Here is a 15216-nt window from a genome sequence, read left to right on the forward strand (position 1 = left end):
ACAAATACTGAGAAGAAAATGATGTGATAGTGATGGGAGCCTTTTACATGGGGTGGTCAGAGAGGGCCTCTCTGGAGAGCTGAAGGATGAGAAGGCACCAGCCTTGAAACAATTTGGGGGAACATTCCAGACAGAATGTTCAAAGTACAAAGGCTCTGAGATAAACATGTGCTTGGGGTATTGAAGGAGCAAAATAAAATTGTGTAGTTGAAATATAGTTAATTAGAGAGAACATGCTAGGAGAAGTAAATAGTAAGAAATAAATAAGTAGGTTGGAGAAGTAAAAAGTAAGCAGTAGCCAGATCATGCAGGTCCTAGGACACAGTAGGAAATCTGGATTTTATTGCAAAGGCAATGGCAAGCCACTGGGAGTTTTCAGCAGAGGAATGATGTGATCTGAGTTGTCTTGTTTTTTTGTTTGTTTGTTTTGTTTTGCTTTCTTCCTGCTGCACTGCACAGCTTTCAGGATCTTAGTTCCCCAACCAAGGATGGAGATTGAATCCAGGCCCACCTCAGTGAAACTGCGGAGTCCTAACCACTGGACCGCCAGGGAATTCCCATGATCTGAGTTAAGAAAACAAACTCTCTTAGGCTCTGTGTGGGAAATAGTTGGTAGGAGACTAGGTTAAGGGCAAAAGCAAGGAGGCCAGTTAGCAGGCTATTGTTGTCCTTTCTGATGAGATGATGGTGGCCTGGGCTAGAGTTGCAGCAGAAGAAGAAAGGGAGAATGGGAAGTGGATAGATTTAAGACATTTTGGAGTTAGAGCTGACAAAACTTTGCTGATAGACTGAGTGTGGAGATTGAGGGAGAGGAAACAAAAAATGACTCAGTTTCTCCTAGTGCAACTGGGAGGATGCTTGGGTCATTTACTGAGATGGGCAAGACTGGGCAGACACAGGTTTTGGGTTAGGATGTGTACGAAGAAATGAAGAGTTCTGTATTGAGTTACAGACGGTCGATAGGTACCCAAGGGGAGGTGCCCCATAGACAGTGGAACTATGTGTCTGTGACTCCAGGGGTTGGGAGGGGGGTTCTATGCTGGAAACGTGAATTGGGAAATCTTTAACCTATAACGCAGCACTGTCCAATAGAAATAGAAAGCGAGCCACGTAAATAATTAAAATTTTCCCAGTAGCCACATGAAAAAAGTAAAAAGAAACAGATGAAACTAACTTAAATAATATACTCATTTAAACCAATAAATCCCAAATATTATCTCAGCACGTAGTCAATCTAAAAATTATCGAGGAGGTAGCTGGCATCCTTTCTTCGACATCCGGTGTGTATTTTACATTTAGAACACATTTAACTCGCACTCGCCACATTTCAAGCGCTCAGTTGTCACCTGCCGGCTAGGGGTTACCGCTTGGTTCAGCTCACCAGTGGAGGGTTTTCAAAGCCAGGAGCTTGGACCCACCCGGACAGTAGAAAAGACGCACTTCTGCCGGACGGAGCGCCCCGGACGGAAATTGGAGGCGGAACGGAAGTTGCGCGTGTGCGTGCGCAGCCGCAGACAGCTGAGCCGGGAGCTTGCCTACTGAGAGGAGCTTCCGCGGCTGGACGCCAGGCTTTCGGGCAGCGGTAGGTGAACGGTGCGCCGGCGGAGGTCGCTTGCGCCCTCGGCCACGCCCCACGTCTGGGACTGTAGGGGCGGCGGTGCCCCGGGAATGCGCGGTGTTCAAGGGGAGGTTGGCGCGGTGGTTACAGCGCGGACCCTGGAGTTCGGCTGTCGGGGTTCGCACTCCAGCCCCGCTTCCTACTCGTTTATGACCTTGGACAAGTCAGCCCTCTTTCCTCTGAGCCTTAGCTTTGTCACCTGTGAAGTGAGGATGATCGTAGAACCTGCCTCACAGTTGCTGTGAGGATTAAATAAGGTAATCCATGAAAAGCGCTTAGCACCACGCATGACACATTGTAATCACCAATGAAGTGGGATGCTTTATTGTTTATATTGAGATGAGGCTATTGTCTCATCGTTATTGTCGACTAATTAATGTGGGCCCCCACCGAGGCCCCCTACATTGTGCTATGCAAGCATTTTGTTCGTATTGTCACATTTGATCCTCACAACAGACATGGAGATAGGTGCTGTAATAGGTACTATTATTCCCATTTTACACATGAGGAAATGGAAGCTCCCAGAACTTAAGACGCTTCCACGTGCCCAAAGTTACCTGGCGAGGCAGCAGTTGGGTCAGACTCTGTCTCTCGCGTCTTAACCACAATGCTCTATACCCACCATCAAAGGAGGTGTGGGCTGCAATTGTGCAGTTACTGAAGACTTACTGTATGCCAAGTTAGGTTTTAATATCTTTAATTCTCACAACACCTCTGAGAGGTGGGTATTATTTTTATCCTTATTTTATAGATGTGAAATTGGTGGCTCAGAGGTGGGAATTTGACTTTCCCGAGGTCACACCACAAGTAAGGGGCAGAAACGGGTGACTTTAAAGTTCACACTAAAAGTCTGCTGTTCTCTGTCACTTGAAAGTAGGTTGGCATTGCTCCTGCCTAAAATGCTGGTAGCATGTACAGCAGGTGATCGGGTTGGAGAAGTAACAGGCCACATCTGCTCATTTTACATGTATAGCACCTGCCATGTTACTAGAATGGGAGATACTAAGAATATAGAAATGAATGAGATTTGTTCCCTGCTTTCAGAGACCTCCGGCTTACAAGAGATAAGCAGTAATTAACAGCAAAGTGTGATGAGTCTTGTGATAGTTATAAGGAGGCTTTGGGAACCTAGGGGAGGACCCCTAGACTTTGGCGGTGGTGGCCAGGAAAGGCTTCCAGGAGGAAGCAGAGACCTAAAAGTAGTGTAGGAGTTGGCCACGTCAGTTGAGCGAAGATACACTAGCCAGAGAAAACAGCATGTGTAAAAGCCTAGAAGCTAGTGAAGATCAGTACAAAGATGTCTGGTATGGCTGGAGTGAGGTAGTCAGGCTGGAGATGTGGGGTCCATTAAGAATATGTGGTGGAAAGTAAGTCTCCACCTTTTGTGCTTTGAGTCACCTAGGTTCCTTCCTGGGAGGCACCCACTGTTTCTTATGCATTCTAGAGATATTGTGTGCATTTATAAATATGTACCTGAATATTCATGTCTTCTTTCCTACACAGATTTGTGGATGGCCCGCTATATCTAGTATAGCACTTTGCTTCTTTGCTTTTTTGTCATAGATTCAACCTCACTTTCTAATGGTTGGATCTTATTCCATTGTATGGATGTACTGTGACTTATTTAACTAGTCCCCTATGGGTGACATTTAGATCTTTCCCGTTTCTTTGCTATTAGAAACACTGCTGCATCAAATATCCTTATGCATAGGTTATTTTGCACATGAGTCTATCTGTAGGATAAATGCCTAGGAATGGAACTGCTTGGTCAAAGGGTTTTTGTGTGTGTGTGTTTTTTTATAATTAATTTTTATTGGAGTATAGTTGACTTACAGTATTGTGTTAGTTTCTGCTGTATAGCAAAGTGAATCAGTTATACATATACATATATTCACTCTTTTTTAGATTCTTTTCCCATGTAGGTCATTACAGAGTACTGAGTAGAGTTCCCTGTGCTGTACAGTAGGTTCTTATTAGTTATCTAGGGTTTGTGTGTTTGTAATTTTGATGGAAGGTGGCAAATTGCTCTCTGTAAAGGTTGTGCCATTTTCCATCTCTCTCCCCCAGCCATATGTGAGAGAGTCTGGGTGGGAAGTTTGAAGGGCAGTAATCTGAGACTCTTGGAGGTCGAAAGTAGTCACCGATCAGGCATATGGTGCCCCCATGTTAGATACTTTACTTTTGAAGGAACCCAAAAGAAGATGCCCTCAGTAAATGGTTTTCACAGTGTGGGGAGGTGGTGTAGCAAGGTGGCTAGGGACACAAGCTTTGTTGTAATAGAGACCTTTATTTGAATCCTGACTCTGCTGCTTACTGGCTGTGGGAGCTTAGGTAAGTCCCTCAGCCTTTCTGTCTATTTCCTCCTCTCTGAATGGGGATAATAATAGTATCTGTTGCCTATGTTACTCAGGATGCTGTGAAGGTTTAAAGAGCTGATACACTTAAAGCCCTTGGAACTGTTCCTGGCACAAGGTGCTACTTTGTTATTTTGTCAGGGCTTCTCATTTCATCTCTACCACCCCTTTGTTTTGAAAACAGACTACCTGGATTTGCGTCTCATCTCTGGCACTTCTTTGTGTGATATTTGGCAAGTTGCCTCAGTTTTTTCACCTGTAAAATATTATTAAGGGGACAATCTTATTAAGAGTACCTTCTTGGGTTTTTGTGAGGATTAAATGTATTAATACACTTGGAAGTGCTTAGAGCAGTGCCCTGTATATAGTGTTCAATAAATGTTGGTGATGTCTGTCATTCTCTTGCAGTCTTTGGGCTGTTTTAGTGCCATGCATCCTTTACAGTGTGTCCTCCAAGCACAGAGATGTCTGAGGTGGGGGCCCTTGACCTCTGTGTCCTGGCTGCTGCTTAGGACCTGCAGGGCACACAGTGGTGTCCGCAGCTCTGCAGGTCCCAGTCCAGAGAGGCGGCAGGAGGATGGAGTTTGGAAGGATTTCAGCTCCAGGCTGGCCACTGGACCGACTTTTCAGCATTTTTTAAGAAGTGCTTCAGTTCCTCAAGAGAAACTGTCTACTCCAGATGTGGAGGACCCACCCCCATATCTCACAGTGGATGATCTTTTAGGAAGGCAGAGAAAAGGTTGGTTTTACTTTACTTCTCTTTGGACTTCTTGCTTTACTCCTTTCCAGTATCTGTAGTCTGATTCTTTCTTTCTTTATTTTTTTGGCTATGTTGGGTCTTCATTTCTGCACGCGGGCTTTCTGGGCTACACTTGACTGCGGGGTGCGGGCTTCTGATTGCAGCGGCTTCTCTTTGTTGCAGAGCATGGGCTCTAGGCATGCGGACTTCAGTAGTTGCAGCATGTGGGCTTCAGTAGTTGTGGTGCGTGGGCTCAGTAGTTGCAGCGTGAGGGCTCCAGGGCACGCAGGCTTCAGTAGTTGTGACGCATGGGCTTAGTTGCTCCATGGCATGTGGGATCTTCCTGGACCAGAGCTCGAACCCATGTCCCCTGGGTTGGCAGGCAGATTCTTAACCACGGTGCCACCAGGGACGTCCGATAGTCTGATTCTTAACAGGTCTTTTATTACAGACGTGGCTTTGGAGGGTTAACAGAGTGGGAAGGCTGCTAAGTTATGGAATTGTCAGACTCTACCAAGTAACAATAATATAAAGGAACTTATAGTTTTGGTACATGCAACTTGTGGGTAGAAGTCCTGGGTAGTCCTCTTTTTGGTTACCTTTGGAAACCCTTATGATCTCTATTCTGATTTTTAGATCATCCTAAGTTATAAGGTAGGTTTCATAATTGGTGCTGTAGAAAATCATTATGCGTAGGCAGAGATCTTCTGAGAAACATAATGCACTCAGTTAAAATGCCTTAAAAAAATGTTTGAGGGCTTCTCTGGTGGCACAGTGGTTAAGTATCCACCTGCCAATGCAAGGGACACGGGTTCGAGCCCTGGCCTGGGAAGATCCCACATGCCGTGGAGCAACTAAGCCCATGCGCCACTACTACTGAGCCTGCGCTCTAGAGCCCATGAGCCACAACTACTGAGCCTGCATGCCACAGCTACTGAAGCCTGCGTGCCTAGAGCCTGTGCTCTGCAACAAGAGAAGCCACGACAATGAGAAGCCCGCACACCACAATGAAGAGTAGCCCCCGCTCACCGCAACTAGAGGAAGCCCGCACACAGCAATGAAGACCCAATACAGCCAAAAAAAAAAAAAAAAAAAAAGGTTGAAGAGACATTAAGAGACAACCAGATCTCTCCCCTTTTGCACTGTTTCAAAAAAAAATTTCCCTTTATAATTCTTAATGATTTGGTTGCAGTCATATGGTGCAAATTATTTGTAATGTGCTATTTTCATTTAATATTCTTCCAAATACTAGTCTTAATAATTAAATTTAAACACATTGGTGCAAAATATCACATGCTGTACCATGATGTTTTCCAATTGTTGGGACATTAGGTTGTTTCAAAAATTTTTATATTACAAATAACACTATAATAAGTGCCTCATATATATGTATACAGATACATGCATATATAGATAGCTTCTTTAAAAATTTTATTCTGGAATAAGCTTCTAGGAGTTGAAATTGTAAATCAAGGAGTCTGTATACCTTGTGACTCCTGCTCAGTATTTTGTGGTCCTTTAAAATTTGTTGTTCCCTTCAGTGTCTCCCTGACATAAGTTTGGTGTTTTCTTTTTTTATACAAGGGAAGTGAGCCAAGGAAGGTTTAAAAAAAAATCCTGATTGTTTCTTTTTTTAAAAAATTACTGATCTTTTCTATTGGTTTTCATGTGATTATCCTTCAACTTTTAACTCCATTTAGAATTTATTTGGGTTTGTAGATTAAAGTGCGTTGGTGGGCACAGGGGTTGAAATAGGAATTTAGTTTGAAGGGTCTTACTACGGTGTGAAATTGAGGTTCTTATAACTTTGTGCAAATGTGTTTTATGTCATGTTAGCCATGCTTGCTTTCACTTAAGACGTTTGAAGTTACTGTAGGAAGTTGCCTCATTTTTATTTTGTGGCTTTATGTACCCTCTGGCCACTGCTGCTCCCTCCAGAGTCTGGAGAACCTCATTTTGAGAAGGAGGAGTGTAACATGGATTTTTTAAAAAATAAATTTATTTGTTTTATTTATTTATTATTTTTGGCTGCGTTGGGTCTTCGTTGCTATGCATGGGGTTCTCATTACAGTGGCTCCTCTTGTTGCGGAGCACGGGCTCTAGGCACACGGGCTTCAGTAGTTGTGGCTTGCAAGCTCTAGAGCATAGGCTCAGTAGTTGTGGCTCGTGGGCTCTAGAGCACAGGCTCAGTAGTTGTGGCTCACGGGCTTAGATGCTCCGCAGCACGTAGGATCTTCCTGGACCAGGGCTCGAACCCGTGTCCCCTGCATTGGCAGGCGGATTCTTAACCAGTGTGCTACCAGGGAAGCCCTAACATGGATTTAAATTTATTTCCCCCAGGTTGATAATTATTGTCAACTAGTTCTCCCTTTTCTAATTGTTTTTATAACCATATTTCCTGATTCTCAGGTGCATGTTTTCTCCATTTTTAAATGATACGGCTTGTAATTGGTGTGTGTATATAATGTAGTATTTCTTTTGTTCTGAAAGGCTGTCATTAATTTGGGGGTACATCTGGCAATTAATGATGCCTTAGAATTGAGGCAGCAGGGGACTTAGCGGCTAACCAGTTGCCTCAGGTGTTTCTGGGGCATTTGGGGAGGAGCCCTTTTGAGACATGCGGTCCCTTTTCATCTGCCTACAGTGGAATTGCCCTCTCATTGCAGTCTACCTTGAGACCTATGGCTGCCAGATGAATGTGAATGACACAGAGATAGCCTGGTCCATCTTACAGAAGAGTGGCTACCTCCGGACCAGTAACCTTCAGGAGGTACACACATTTCCTGCTTCCCCTTGTTTCCTGGGCGAGATTCTGCATGTGTACCAGTTCTTGGGTGGAGTTTCATGAGCAGGCTGTGGCCTAGTGACAGTGAGTTCCCTTGAGGAAAGTGCAGTGTGGGACCGAGCTGTACTTTTGTTGCAGTTATTTTTGAAACTTTTAAGGTAGTGCTCACCTTCAGGCAAGGAACTAGGTTAAAAATGGGCCGTGAGGAGGGGAATGGGGAGTTAGTGTTTAATGGGTACAGGTTTTAGTTGGGGAAGTTGAAATAGTTGTGGAGGTTGATGGTGGTGATAGCTGCACAGCAGTGTGAATGTACATAATGCTACTGAACTGTACACTTAAAAATGGTTAAAATGGTAAATTTTATGTTATGTGTGTTTCACCACAATCTGAAAAAAAAAAAGGGCTGTGGGCAGTGATTCTAAAAGGTTAATTTCAAAGATCATAATTTTCTTTTTTTTTCTTGCTCTCCACCCAGGCTGATGTGGTCCTCCTTGTCACATGTTCTATCAGGTGGGAATTTGTTCTTTACCTAGAGAGTGAATATATCTTATATAATAATGCCAGAGCCAACGGTGCCAGGCTGGCCCTACCTATGGAGATGAGCCAGTGGATTTGCAGTTTTACACCAGTGGAGATAGTAATGGTAGAATGTCAAGTCTTGTACTGAGTACTATACGTGCACTAACTAATTCTCACAACAACCCTATGAGGTAGGTGCTGTTATCAAACTCATTTTATTGATGAGGAAACAGAGAGTGTGCTGAGTTGCCCAACTTTTCCTTGGGTTTTTCTTGCAGCCAATGGCACATGTTTATGATGTACCTCACATCATAAGGGCTAGGTACCGTCAGTGGTCAGGGACAGAGTTCTTCTGAACAGAGATGGGTGGCATCCATCAGAAGTGAACATACCCTGTTCATTACTTTGTCTCTGTGTACAAGGCATGTTGGTGTTATGTTTCCTCAGCTGGCTATACTATCAACTAATTAATCCAGCATTTTTGTCCTGAGGGTCTTTGCTGCAAGACATTGGACTAGGTTCTTTGAGAGATTCCGAAATGAACCCTTCCTCCGTGGAGCCTGACTTTAAGGAGTCTGGTCTGATATGGGAACTAAGACACATACACAAATAGCTCTTAACATCTGGCAGAAAGCACTAGGTAAAAAAATCAAACAGTAAAAAGAAATTGCTGAGTACAGGGAATAGAATAGTTAAAGTGACAGGAGAACAAACTCTCCAACAGAGGAGAGTTGGGGAGGGCTTTGTGGAGTAGATTGTTTTTGATTTTGGCTTAAAGGCTTGTCAGGATTTGGAGATGTGCAGGGAGGGCATCATTCTAGGAATAGTTTTGGCCACACCGCATGGCTTTCAGGATCTTAGTTCCCCAACCAGGGATTGAACCTGTGTCTTTGCAGTGAAAGCGTGGAGTCCTAACCATTGTACTGCCAGGGAATTCCCATTCTTCCCATTGTCTTGCTCTTTTAGATTGCTTTGTAGTTTATTTTCAGGTTCAGGTCTACCTTTTTTGACCTCTGCAGGGAGAAGGCTGAACAGACCATCTGGAATCGTTTATATCAGCTCAAATCCTTGAAGTCAAAACGGCTCCGCTCCCGAGTGCCTCTGAGGATTGGGATTCTAGGTATCTGGTAATTTGCAGATTTTGTGAGTTTTGTGAGACTTGGGCTCCGTGTAGCTTTATATGCTAGGATTTCCCTTAGAGGCTGGATTCCCAGTGGTGAAGAAATCTTATACAATCTTATACATGCCGTTCAACTCTTATACTTAATGTCAGAGGCTGTAGGATTAAATGAGATAAAGCTCATAAGAGGGCTTTTCTTAGTGCCTTAAAGTAATAGGTACTGTACTCAGAAAGTGATCTGTCCTTACTAGTCTGATGGGGCTCATGGTGGCACAGAGTAGTGGATAGGAGAGAGTTTGGAGTCTGAAGGGGCAGCTTGAATTTACCATGTAGGCACCTTTTATCTTGACTCCTGAAGCATGCCCAAGTGAAGATCTAATTATTCACTGACCAGTATAATAGCCACTAGTCATATGTGGTCATTTAAATTTAATTACACTTAAATAATATTAAAAATTTACTTCTTCAGTCTCACTAGCCACATATCGACTGCTCAGTAGCCACACTTGACTAGTGCTACCAGTTTGAACAGTGTAGATACAGCACATTACCATTGTCTTAGAAAGTTCTATTGGACAGCTCTGGTATAGATAGCTGGGAGGAATATTTCAGAAATAAATATTCTGTACCCTCATGGTCCCAGAATTTAGTCAATGTACTTAACCTTAAAATAGACTGTGTCCATTGTGGAATAGTTAAATTAATTCTTCTTGATGATGGGTCGAAACACAGGTTGGAGCATATCCTTTATTACACAGATTAATGTACTGAGTGATGCAGGAGGATGGAAAGATTAGCTAGAATGTTTTGTTCCATTCCAGTTCCTTCATTATAGAAGCCCCTGGGTATATATCTGTTAGGAATGTCAGAAATCCCCCAAATAGTTTTTTTCTTTTAATTGTGGTAAAGTATATGTAACATAAAGTTTACCATTTGGACCCCTTTTAGATGTACAGTTCAGTGGTATTAAGTACATTCACATTGTTGTGCAGCCATCACCTCCGTCCATTTCAGGAACTTTTTCATCTTCCCAAACTGAAACTCCACACCAATTAAGTAATGACTCCCCATTCCTCCCTCACTTCAGTCCCTGGCAACCACCATTCTAGTCTCTGCCTCTGTGAATTTTACTGCTCTGGGTACTTCATATAAATGGAATCATACAACATTTTGGTGACTGGCTTTTTTCACTTAGCATAATACCCTCAAGGTTCATCCAGGCTGTAGCTTGTGTCAGAATTTCCTTCCTTTTTAAGGCTGAATAATATTCCATTGTATGTATATATCACATCTGTTTATGGACGCTCGGATTGCTTCCACTTTTTGGCTATTGTGAATGATGCTGCTATACACGGTTGTACAGCCAAGAATAGTTGTTAAACCAGTGTTTTTAAAGGTTTTTTTTTTTAAATAAAATGAGTTTTTAAATTGTATAATTTTACTAATAGTGGTATTCTTGATTATGGAAGATACCAGCGTAGATGGATAACTCATTTCTTATAGGTTTTAATAAGTATTATGGGCAACAAGAGGGATAAAGTATGTAAGTGCAGATGTATATAAATAGGTTTTATTTAATAAATAAGTTCCTGACACAAAATAGTTTTTATTTGTAGCACCAAGTAATTTTCAATTGAAAAAAGAGGTGGTTCATGTCTAGAAAGGTTTTTGGATGGTGGTTTCATTTTTTCCAGGCATTTAATTGAATTGCTATAGAGCTCTTTTCCTGTGGTTTTCTTATATAGGAATATGCAGGTTCCAGAGGTATAGAAGTGTTGGGCAAATTTGAGGGATGCTGCTAAACTCTTAGAGAAGTTTCTGTGACCTGGTCTCTGATCCAGCTGGAGAGAATGTGTACTAAAACGAAGTGAGACGAGATGAATTTGGGAACAGGTCTTAGCTTACTTCTTTTCCCTCCCAGGCTGCATGGCTGAGAGATTGAAGGAGGAGATCCTCAACAGAGAGAAAACGGTGGATATTTTGGCTGGTCCAGATGCCTACAGGGACCTTCCTCGGCTGCTTGCTGTTGCCGAGTCAGGCCAGCAAGCTGCCAACGTTCTGCTCTCTATGGATGAGACCTATGCTGATGTCTTGCCAGTCCAGATGAGCCCCAGTGCCACTTCTGCTTTTGTGTGAGTCACTGACCAAGAGATGGGGAGTCAGCTTCTCCTTTCTTACTTTTAAAATAACATGTTAATTTTATTACATTAAAAAAATTAATGCACATAGTACAAAAAACTGAAGACAAAAGATGGTATAGTAAGACTCCCTCACACCTGTCATCCTCAGTCTCCTAGGCTCCCTCTCAGAGGCAGCCATGTTAGGAGTTTCTTATATAATCCTTTCAGAGGTATTCTTTGCACATGCATTCATGTATATAATATGGAATCTTTCCTACCCTCCCTTCTATACTCTTATTATTTTTTTCACTTAAAATATCTAGGGCTTTCAGGATCTTTTTTTCCCCTCCTCTGATCTTTTAAGTTAAAAAGAAGATCTGATGACAAAATAGTTCATGTTTGTTGAAGAATATGTGGAAAGATAGAAAAACATAAAGAAGAGAGTAAGAATTACCTATACTCCTACCAGCTAATGATAAACACTGTTATCAGTTTGGTGTGTATCACTCTGTTCTTTCTTCTGTGTTTGTATGTGTATGCTTTGTGTATATTTATTTATAAAAATTGGCTCTTGGTGTACTTGGTTTTATAACCTTTTCATATTTAAAATAATGTACATTTGTTATGTCATGGAATTTTCTCTAACAGATTGGCAAATAGGCTTATAGCCTATTTTTGTAAATAAAGTTTTATTGTAATACAGCCATACCCATTTGTTTATATATTATCTGTGGCTGCTTTTGCCACTACAATATCAGAATTGAGTAGTTGTGAGGAGGGTGAGTCTCTACTGTATAGTCTGCAAAACCTCAAATATTTACCATCTGGTTTTTTACGGAAAAAGTTTGCCAACCTCCCATTTTAATGGCTGTCCAATACTCTGTTGTTGGAATGCTTTATAAAAATTAATAGCTAACATTTATTTAACAGTCTTTAAATCTTTAGTGAACATCTTTACTATACATCTATCCATCATTATTTCCTTAAGATAAATTTAGGCTTTCATATACATGATGCAATGAAAGAGGGTGATGTAACTTAGATACTTAGCATTTGGATCAGGAATGAGTGAGAGATGCAGAACCTTGTGTTTTAAATCCAAGGTCTCCATTCCTAATACACTCTTTTTTTTTTTTTTTTTTTTTTTTTGTGGTACGCGGGCCTCTCACTGTTGTGGTCTGTCCTGTTGTGGAGCACAGGCTCCGGACGCGCAGGCTCAGTGGCCATGGCTCACGGGCCTAGCTGCTCCACGGCATGTGGGATCTTCCCAGACCGGGGCACGAACCCCTGTCCCCTGCATCGGCAGGCAGACTCAACCACTGTGCCACCAGGGAAGCCCCGTAATACACTATTTATAGTATTTATTTTTTTCTGGTCTAGATTTAAAGAGTTCAAAAATATGTAAATATAAACAGTAGAAAGTCCAGATGTGGTACGTCTGCAACCCGTTCATTCACCACTGCGGTCCCTTAGGGTAACCACTGCATCCACCAGTTACAGTTTGGTTTATATCCTGTGATTAACACATAATAATTTTTTTTTTTTTGGCCGTGTTTTGCAACTTGTGGGATCTCATTTCCCCGACCAGGGATCGAACCCAGGCCACGGCAGTGAAAGCCTGGAATCCTAACCACTAGGCCACCAGGGAACTCCCCATAATAGTTTTTAAAGATAAAAAATGTCTGCTTTATTGTTTCTTAGATCTCCGATTGGTCCAGTGTGAGCCTGTTGCCAAGAGAATTCAGAGCCAAAGGATAATGCCAAGGGAGCTGTTCCTTGGGTTGGACCAGGCCATCCTGCTCCTCTTACTAAGTTCTGGTGCTTTCCTCCCCAGGTCTATCATGCGAGGCTGTGACAACATGTGCAGCTACTGCATTGTTCCTTTCACACGTGGCCGGGAGAGGAGTCGGCCTGTTGCCTCCATTCTAGAGGAAGTGAGGAAGCTTTCTGAGCAGGTGAAAAATTCTCCAGCCCTTCTTACTCTGAGCGTGTTTATGGGAGGATGAGGACAACCTTTCTAGTTTTGCAGCCTGTGCTGTTTCTAAGCTGTACAAGTTTAGAACCATACCTGGGCAGAAGGAAATACCTGGGTATACATCTTGGGTTTGCTGCCCAGGAATTATAGGCAGATCCACTGAGAGGTTTGCTTGGGCTGCAGCACAGTAGAATGGAGAGAGCATGAGTCAGATGATTGTGAATTCTGGCTCCACCATTCTCTGGCTTGATGCCCTGGCATAGGTCACTTAACTATCTTCTTCAAAACATAGTTTCCCCATCTATGAAAAGAGGGTAGATACCTTCTTTGTTAGGTTATTGGAAGGACTGTTGCTGGAAGGACAGTTGTTACTGGCACTTAGTAAGTTTTCAGAGAATGATTTATTAGTCTGTCTTTGTATTCTAGGCTATTCCCAAATCTCTTGTTCATTTTATCACTGAGCCAGCTCACTGGTTGAGGGACAGAGGTTAGGTGAGGGTAGTGAATCAGATCAGAGGCCAGAGGGGAGATATCTCCTGCCTTCCTCCTATTGGGAGCTGGTCCCTCAGCCCTTGAGGTCTCTCCCTAACCCTAGGCCCTAATTTTCCAGCCCTGCAAAAGAGGACAATAGGTGGGAATACAGAGCTTTTCTTCCACTTGAGTCTCTGTGTTTTCTTACTTGGTTGGCTTAGGAACCATGGGAAGCTAGCCCTTGCTCCAGTTCTAAGTCAACAGTTTGCCTTTGTTTGTGCCCTCGGGCACGCTCTCTTCTCTTCTCCCATCCCCAGATTCTCAGTTCCCTGATTCGGTCTCTGGCTGCTTACAGGCACTGTGAGTATTCTTCATACCTTACCTCACCCAGTGCTATCCAAAGTGGTCTAAAGTGGTCTCCTTCCTCTCCCCTTCCAGCTCCCCAATAGTACCAAAACTCACTCCTTTGGTATGGAGATATTCTGTTTAAATAGACTGAGGTGATGACAAAAACCCCCTAACTTTTCTAGGGTATTTGCATATAAAAGAAGGAACTTAATAACATTAAAGTGAATCTTAGTGAATTCAAAGACACTGACTTATGAAAAATTAAGATTCTGCATTGTGTGTGTGTGTTTAAAAATTAATTAATTAATTTGGCTGCATCGGGTCTTAGTTGTGGCACTTGGGACCTTCGTTGTGGGATGCAGGATCTTTTGTTGCAGCGCGTAGACTTAGTTGCCCCGCAGCATGTGGGATCTTAGTTCCCTGACCCAGGATTGAACTTGTGTCCCCTGCAGTGGAAGCGTGGAGTCCTACCCACTGGACTGCCCGGGAAGTCCCTGAAATTTAATAATTGTTACATTTTGCTATATTTACTTTATTTTTTTTGTTGTTAAGTATCTCAGAGTACAGCATGACATTTCACCCTTAAGTGATTGTGCATCCCTAAAAAAAAATAAGGATATTTTCAATACCATTAATTCCTCTAAGAGGATTAACAAAAAATGCTAAATATCTTTTCATTTTAGTCCACGCATATTCAAATTTTCCCAATTGTCCCATAACATTTTGCATTTGGTCATTACATCTCTTTATATGTGTGTGTTTTACTTAGTTTTATATCTCACTATCTTTTTAAAAAAATTTCTGGTTTGGAATAACTTCAAACTTTTCTGTAAGAAAAGTTGCAAAGATAGTTACCTCTAATGTTAACATCTCACTTAACTTTGGTACATTTCTTACAACTAAAAGATTAGCATTGGTATATTATTGTTAACTAACTTCAGACTTTATTCTGATTTTGCCAGTTTCCCCACTAATGTCTTCTTTCTGGATCCAGTCCAGGATCCATGTTGCATTTAGTATACCCTGTTTTTTTAAGCTAACATTATGTCACAACTTGTAAAAATAAATAGTCTTTATGGAGACTCGGGTTTTGACAGTTAAATGCATTGCATGGTCCTGGAGTGGGATTCTAATCGGGGGAAAAAATGTTTAAAAAAATTACATATG

The 15216-nt window shown here is 42.2% G+C and overlaps 1 protein-coding gene across 1 annotated transcript in view; it reads left to right on the forward strand.

Moving 5' to 3' along the window:
* Nucleotides 1–2443: 2443 nt before the first annotated feature.
* Nucleotides 2444–15216, forward strand: part of CDK5RAP1 (CDK5 regulatory subunit associated protein 1) — a 43295-nt gene continuing 30522 nt past the window's right edge. The window contains 7 exon segments of the mRNA XM_033433481.2: nucleotides 2444–4594; nucleotides 4597–4711; nucleotides 7378–7481; nucleotides 7972–8006; nucleotides 9035–9135; nucleotides 11057–11267; nucleotides 13090–13210. Of these exon segments, the coding sequence (XP_033289372.2) occupies nucleotides 4550–4594; nucleotides 4597–4711; nucleotides 7378–7481; nucleotides 7972–8006; nucleotides 9035–9135; nucleotides 11057–11267; nucleotides 13090–13210 (732 nt within the window). The 5' untranslated portion in view covers nucleotides 2444–4549.

This window comes from Orcinus orca, chromosome 16 (assembly GCF_937001465.1).
Source record: "Orcinus orca chromosome 16, mOrcOrc1.1, whole genome shotgun sequence".
In the NCBI taxonomy this organism is placed as follows: Eukaryota; Metazoa; Chordata; class Mammalia; order Artiodactyla; family Delphinidae; genus Orcinus; species Orcinus orca.